At 45.4% G+C, this 7450-nt stretch overlaps 2 protein-coding genes across 2 annotated transcripts in view; one reads left to right on the top strand and one right to left on the bottom strand.

Moving 5' to 3' along the window:
• The first annotated feature begins 175 nt into the window (after nt 1-175).
• Rps9 (ribosomal protein S9) lies at nt 176-3265 on the top strand. The gene is made up of 5 exons (XM_013355241.1): nt 176-255; nt 511-632; nt 825-947; nt 2174-2360; nt 3013-3265. The coding sequence occupies exons 2-5, from the start codon at nt 536-538 to the stop codon at nt 3188-3190; spliced, it is 585 nt and encodes a 194-aa protein (XP_013210695.1). The 5' UTR covers nt 176-255; nt 511-535; the 3' UTR covers nt 3191-3265.
• Nucleotides 3266-5417: 2152 nt separating this feature from the next.
• Nucleotides 5418-7450, bottom strand: part of LOC101999047 (leukocyte immunoglobulin-like receptor subfamily B member 3A) — a 6487-nt gene continuing 4454 nt past the window's right edge. The window contains exon 8 of the mRNA XM_013355242.1: nt 5418-5465. Within this exon, the coding sequence (XP_013210696.1) occupies nt 5418-5465 (48 nt within the window). The remainder of the gene's footprint in view (nt 5466-7450) is intronic.

Raw genomic sequence — 7450 nt, 5'->3', positions numbered from 1 at the left:
TAAAAAGTGGCAGCTTCGTTAATGATTGGATTAAACAAGAATGTCCCCGCTTCAGCTATTCAGCCACCTAACCACCTCACTGGTAAGTCCGCCCAGCTCAGGGCCGCTCTGGCCCAACCGCTCCACTCTATGGTTTTCCCGCTTCTGATAGGCGAAGCAGCGAGCGGTGCGTAGTGACGTCACGACGAGGCGACGTTACTATAAGACCGCGGTTCTGCGACAGCGTATCTCTTTGTCGCCCTCGTGAGCTCCTCGGTGAGTTTTGGGAGTGCTGTCTAGTTGGCTTTTTGGAGTAACGGAGCCATTCATAAGTTTGCGTGTACACTAGGGAAGAGGGGCGGGGAGAAGGTGGTCGGACATATTACAGTACGGTGGTGGGACGATCTCAGTTCCAAATTTTCTAAGGCGGATCTGGCTAGGCCCGAGTTGGTGCGGGGCTGTGGTGTGCTAGCCGGGCATTGCTGCGCATGCCTCACGACATTTTTGTTTCAAACATGACCGTTTGCGCAGGCGCGGCGGGCCTAGAGACGCCAACATGCCGGTTGCCAGAAGTTGGGTTTGTCGTAAGACCTATGTGACCCCACGGAGACCCTTCGAGAAGTCGCGTCTCGACCAGGAACTGAAACTCATCGGTGAGTGACCAAGGTGGAATTTCGGGTTGGGGGTGAGGGGAGAGTTAGGCAGTCATGAGGTCGGTCTCCCACGTGCTCGTCATGGGCGCCATCGCCGCAGAGGATTGTGGTTTAGTTTCGTCTTGTGTTCTAAAGTCGCAAGTGTAGTAACCCATGGCTCTGGCCCTGTGGTTCCCTCCCGACCACGTGTAGGAGAATATGGGCTCCGGAACAAGCGTGAGGTGTGGAGAGTCAAATTTACCCTGGCCAAGATCCGCAAGGCCGCCCGAGAGCTGCTAACGCTGGACGAAAAGGACCCACGGCGTCTTTTTGAAGGTGTGTATGGGGCCCGTCTTAAGAAGAATGGGTGGTCGTTTGCGGGCTTTTTGAGTTTCTAGGCTGTATTGTGGTCTTGGAAGGTATGGCGCAGAACAAATTGGGCTAGTGGGAAATATTTGGCGTAAATTGGCCCGGAACTCAGATGCAGCCAAGTTTCGCCTGTGAACTTAAGGAAATCTAGAAGTGTTGGATTAGCCACCTCACTTGGAATTTTCAACACAGTCAAAACAGATTCATATTTTGGAGTTAGTTACAGGAGAATGGGAGAGCTGCAGATATATGAGGTTTCTTGTTTTATTAAGCAGAAGAAAAAATTGTCAAAGCCTCCTAGGGATCTCATTTTATCGTGAAACAATCTGGCTAGTGTTAGGAAAGAAAAGCCCTGGAGTTGTGGTGTTGGCACTGCCTTGATTCGGAGCTACACTTTCCCATGTGACTACCAGGAAGGGTCTGTCTTGATTGACAGATTTCAGATTAGAAGTTGGACGCTTTAATAATACCAGTTTGTGCCACAAGGAAGCTAGATGAGTTAATTTTTTAGAGCTCTGGGTTAGCCTACCAAATACCAAAGAGCAGCTTAATGGCGGAGCGTGCTCGTGTCTTAGCTCTCTCAGTGTGCACTTAGTTTCTCTTCATAAAACATTCTAAATGTTTTATGTTTGGGTGGTTTAATTGTAATAGTATATTCCTTTTGGGGATTTTTCTTGTATTTGTGTCTAACCGTCGGGAATTGAGCCTGTATTTTAGGATGATAGGTGCATTTTCTTTTTTCGGTTTGGTTCTTTATACTTAGGGTTTATTGCTAGGTGACTGGACCTTCACGGTGTTTCAAGCTCATAAGGGAATAGTAGTCTGAAGGATAGATGGGGGTTGTTCTATATATCTTGTGGGTCTTGTGCTATGTAGTCTGGATTATCTTGATCTCTCCGTGCCCTAGCTGCCCAAGTACCGTGATACTTGTGAAGTTAGCCTGTTTTCTTAAGTTTAAAATTAAAGTGCCTGTCTTAGAGATGAAGGTTGAGTGAAAAACTGTAAGCCTGTGATACAATGCCTGCTGAAAGGGTGATCCAGTGGCAATATCAGGGTTATCAATTAGGCACGTTACTGTCGTTCTTTTCTCCTGTGCTCTTTGCAAAAATGGGGGGAAGTTGTAGTGACTTGCCTCTTCTGGGGGCTCTGAGGTGAGGAAGTCGGGTCTTTATTTGGGTTACACCTCCCCCCAGGCAATGCTCTTCTGAGGCGACTCGTTCGCATTGGGGTGCTGGATGAGGGCAAGATGAAGCTGGATTACATCCTGGGCCTGAAGATTGAAGATTTCTTGGAGAGGCGGCTGCAGACCCAGGTCTTCAAGCTGGGTTTGGCTAAATCTATTCACCATGCCCGTGTGCTCATCCGCCAGCGTCACATCAGGTAAGCTGCAGCTGAGCCTGTAAGCCTTACTTTGCCTTATCTGCAATGTTGGTTTCCTTTGCTAAGTTCCTGTCCCTATCTCCTGTGTAGCCTTTGGAGCTGATAAATCTGAGTTTACCCTGAGGGTTCAGAATGAAAGCTTATGGGGAATTGGGAACAACCCCATAGCCCAGCGCAAGAGTCACTGCGGCTCAAGCCGTACACTTTGCGAAGGTCTCTGCCAGGCATGCAAGCAGCTGGACAGGTAATAGCTCTTGGTGCTCTCTTGGAGAGGATGGAGTTTGTTGGGGTGGTGGTGAAACGGACATTGGAGGTTACTGTGTTAGTTCAACACAGACCCTCATTGCAATATTTGTATTTGTTAGTTTGCCAGTTGGTAATCAACCTGTCTGAAGTGAGGTTCAGGTAAGGGGAAATTGCGTACTCTTACCTAAATGAGCACCAATCCTGAGAGCTGTGTAGGGCATAGGCTCAGATTCTCCCTCATCAACTTCATCTATGGGCAGAGATGTACTCTGAGGTGGTGTGAGCCTTAAGTACCTAAAGCATTTGTATAGGCTCTAGTTCCAAGGCTGCCCATCAGTCCGCTGTCAAGGACAGGACCAAAAATTTTTTACCTCTCAGCTTGTCCCTTTAACCTGTTCTCACTCAGGGTCCGCAAGCAGGTGGTGAACATCCCATCCTTCATTGTTCGTCTGGACTCCCAGAAGCACATTGATTTCTCCCTTCGGTCTCCTTATGGTGGTGGCCGACCAGGCCGAGTGAAGAGGAAGAATGCCAAGAAGGGCCAGGGTGGTGCTGGAGCTGGTGACGATGAAGAAGAAGATTAAAAGTTAATGTCTCCCTGGACTGGAGAATTGTCTAGGTTCTAGTTGGCTAATAAAAAACAATTAACACTTGGTTTATTGGTGTGCCTCTGCTCTGAACACAGCCTCTGCAGTGGGAAGAAGCCCTGTTAGATTAGATGTAGGCAACATGTTTGACCAGATGCTCTGTGATTGGTCTTGTTTAGTGGGCAACAGTGGAAAGAAAAATGGCAATCCAGCCATCTGCAGCCGAATGAATCTTGAGTGAGGTTGACTGGTATGAACTTGCTGCTAGGTGGCTTCTGTTTTGTGGATTGTTTCTCAAGATGCGGTTTTGGTTAGCAGGAAATAAGCCAGTGAGCCCTTTCCCCAGAGCAGCTTAAGAAATTATCAGCTGAAGTTTTGTGTTTTCATGGTCAGGAGGGAGGCTGGCTTCCTCATTTTCTATTTTGCCTTCTGGGAAGCTTGAGTCAGAATAAAGAGTGCGGTTTCATCTCTGAGGAAGTGAGAACTGCTTGAAATTGAAAATCAAGTGTCCAGTAAGGACAATTGCTTGGGTAATGTGTTTTGGTCCTTGAAAGAGGATTTCAGGTCAGTTAAATGGCTGGCTTCAATGCAGGAAAAGACCTTACAGCATTGTAAAGGCTGCAAGCAGCAGATCCCTATCCAGAGGTCACTGATCAAAATGCTGTCCAGGATTGGTTAGGTCGCTTGGGATAAAAACTCAGCAGGAATAGTTGATTGTCTGGGAGCCCTCACCTTCCAAAAAGCAGGCTCATGCTGACAAGGTCATTAAGTTGCCTCCAGCCAGCAAGGGGTTTAGGTCAGTGGCCGTACGCAGTGTCTTAGGGTTTAGGTCTTAATCCCTTAACTAGTCATCTTACTGCTAGGTAGAGTACTATGATGGGGTAAGCTTGAGGACTTGGGGTTTTTTTGTAGATTGGTCTTTTGTTTCCTTGACTACTTTAGTACTATAGTGGATCATCTGCCAGGGAGCAAAGCTGATGTCTGAAATGACTGATAGGTGTAGTTAGAGTTTAGTGTTAGGAAGTAAAAGCTTTGGTGCTTTCAATAGAAAACAGACTCCAGGCACCACCCCTGTTGATGTGTATTGAAGTGCTAGGATGTTCCATGGGAGGCCATGGTATAGGAGCTGATTGTTAACATCTGGCCAAGGAGTTGATTTCATACAAAGGTTAGTGTGAGGGAGAAGGCTGGACTATGCCATTGAGACCCCTCTCAATCTCTGAGCCCTTGTTGCAGGGCAGGGTATAGAAACTTGCAACTAGACAAGAGAATAGGAAGGTTCCCCAAGACCCTTGTGCAGACCAGAAGCATGAGTGTGAGAATGCATGCATCCCATCCACATTGTCCAGTCCCCATTCTCGGCACTTAGGGGCTCCTCTCACTACCCCTACACGGGGAGAATGGGATGGCAGGTTAGGTGTAAACAGTGGTGGGGGCAGTACTTGTGCGTAGTTCTCAACAGGCTTCTGTCCTTAAGACTTCACACTATAGTAATTTGGAAGTCGGCCTCCAGCCCACCCTGGAGCCTCCCCAGAGAACTGGAAAGATATTCCAATGTGCACTTAGAGTTGAAGAGACAACAGTTCATTGTTAGTCCAAAATAGCCTCAGCATGGAATTAAAAATACATGAATTAAGCCTTGCAAAAATCAAGGAGGTGAAAGACTTATTTTAACTTTGTTAAAACTGAAGAAACATTCAAAGGTTAAGAATGTGGCCCGGTCAGCAAAACATGACTGTGCAAGCACATGGACCTGAGTTTTGGTCCCCCTGTACTCATTAAAAGCTGTGTATTTGCAGGATTTGTGTAAAGTTATCAAATCCCAGTGCTGGGGACTGTAGTCCACTAGTCACCCGGCCTACCCAAATTTATGGCTCTGGGTTCCCTGCCCATTCCCTCCAAAAGTGGAGAACCTGTGACTCCACATATACAACACATGAGATTGAAGACAACAGAAGATGGAAAGGTTTTCTCTGTTCATGAGTCAGCAGTGTGAAAATGGCGATATGAACCAAAGCGATGTAGAGACTGCACAATCCCCATGAATGTCCCCCAGTGACTTCCTTCACAGAACTAGAAAATCCTAAAGTGCATATGGTGATGATTGCTTCTCCCAATATTCTGAAGGCCAGTGACAGGACAGTCAGCTACACAAAATTCAAAAGACAGAGTCATAACCCAAGATATATATGAAAAAACGAAATACCTCCAAGATGGAAACATTCTAAACAGCAATGGTGGTGGTATCATCACCCAACTTCAGATCATAAATCTAGAACCACAGCAACACAACCAGCATTGTCAATGACACAAAACAGGCACAGAACAACAGATGGCTGGCCAGAAAAGGACCCAGAGCTGGGCAAGGCGGCCCAAGCCTGTGAGTTGGGTATTTAGGAGGATGGAGTAGGATGATCAGACGTTTCAAGTTCAGCAGCAATTAAATAACAAGTTTGAAGTCTGCTAGGTTTTGTCCAGAATGGCCTTGAACTCACTCTGCAGCTAAAGTGGATTTTATATTTTATATCCTCCTGTGTCAGCCTCCAAAGTAGCTGTGATGTCAGGACTGTGCCATCATGCCCAGCAAGTTTTAAATTTTAAGCTACTCACTGTCTTTAAAACAAACAAAAAACAGTATTAAAAAAGGAAGAAAGAAAAGAAAAAAACATCAGTGTGGTTGTGATGCACTTAATTTTTTTTTTCTGAACCGTAATTTTGTTTCTTTTTTGTTTTTCACATCCCAATCTTCTCCTTTCTCCTCTTCCAATTCCTCACCCACAACCCCGAGCCCCACCCATCCAATCCTCCTTTGTTTCTATTCAGCAAACGGAGGACCTCCCTTGGATATCAGCCAGCCTTGGTCTTTGAGTGAGTCTAGGCACCTCCTCTTCTCTGAAGACTGGATGAGGCAATCCAGTAGGAGGAATGGGGTCCCAAAGCAGGCAAGAGAGTCAGAGTCAGCCCCTGCTCCCACTGTTAGAAGATTAAGTTACACAACTGTAATATATATGCAGGGGATCTAGGTCAGTCCTGAGCAGGCTCCCTGGTGGCTGGTTCATTAATTTTTTTAAGGGATCACATGTAGGGTGATGTGAAAAAACTTTTTTCCTAGGTTTTCTTAATCAGGTTTCCTTTGTCAGGTTTTGTTAATAATTTCTGGCTTGGTAAACAACGTTCGTTTATATTTCCTCTTTCTCTAGTTTCATAATGTCTTTATTTCAAATGCACAGACATTTGGAAAAAAATCACCAACTTCCAGAAAGAATTTCCAAAGGGGAACTTTTCTAGTGACAGTGTGTTCAATGTGTGGGAAGTCACTCAGATTTTGTATTTAGTTTTGTTAGTCATTTTTTAAATGACATTTTTTCATTTGTTCTACATACTGCACACAGTCTCCCCTCCCCCAGACTTTGTAAGCAATAAAATAACTTTCATTGACATCAAGGGATCTGTCCATTTCATGTACAGCTCCTAATACGTTGGTATGAAACTGTTCATAGTGTTCTGCTGTTAATACATTTTAACAAAGGTAGGGAGGCTGGAAAGATGGCTCTGTGGTTAAGGGCATGCACTGCTCTTGCTGTGGACCTGAGTTCACTCCAGCACCTACAGCATGCAGCTCACAAACGCCTATAACTCCGGCTCTATGCCCATACACACATGGCATAAGAGCACACAGATACATATACGTACACATAAATAAAACAAATAAACCTTTAAAAAAGAAAATTAATGTGTGGTTGTACATGCCAGGAATGGAAACAGAAGGATAGCATGTTTGAGGCAACCCTGTTGGGATTACAGGCCTACCACACCATATCCAGCTTTCATTTGTGATTATTAGTTTACTTTTAAAATTGTTTTGTTTATTTCTTGGGTGTGGGGAAGACATCAAAGACTTAGGTGGAGGTCAGAGAACAATTTGTGGTCGTCAGTTTTCTTCCTCCCCTATTCCTGCTGTTTGAATTTAGGATATCAGGCTTGGGAAAGTACCTTTACTGCTCAGCCATCTCACTGGCCCTATTTTATTGTTTATTCTTTGAGACAAGATGTCTGTATGCTGCCCTGGCTACATAGAACTCACTATAGACCAGTTGGCCTTGTACTCAAAGAGACCTGCCTGTTTCTATCTTCTCAGTGCTGAGACTGAAGGTGTGCACCACCATGCCTAGCCTATTTATATTTATTTTAAAAAAGTGCCACCTGTGTTTCAGGCTGGCTGCTAACTCCTATATTATGTAGGTGAAGATGGCCTTG

Source organism: Microtus ochrogaster, unplaced genomic scaffold (genome assembly GCF_000317375.1).
Source record: "Microtus ochrogaster isolate Prairie Vole_2 unplaced genomic scaffold, MicOch1.0 UNK108, whole genome shotgun sequence".
NCBI classification, from domain to species: domain Eukaryota; kingdom Metazoa; phylum Chordata; class Mammalia; order Rodentia; family Cricetidae; genus Microtus; species Microtus ochrogaster.
The sequence above is the reverse complement of the archived record's forward strand: the minus strand, read 5'-3'. Positions and strand labels throughout refer to the sequence as shown.

Excerpts from the sequence above, each read along its gene's own strand:
- Rps9 (XM_013355241.1), top strand. The coding sequence starts at position 536 with ATGCCGGTTGCCAGAAGTTGGGTTTGTCGTAAGACCTATGTGACCCCA. Across the intron at positions 948-2,173 it reads CCCACGGCGTCTTTTTGAAG|GCAATGCTCTTCTGAGGCGA; the intron begins GTGTGTATGGGG and ends ACCTCCCCCCAG. Across the intron at positions 2,361-3,012 it reads ATCCGCCAGCGTCACATCAG|GGTCCGCAAGCAGGTGGTGA; the intron begins GTAAGCTGCAGC and ends GTTCTCACTCAG.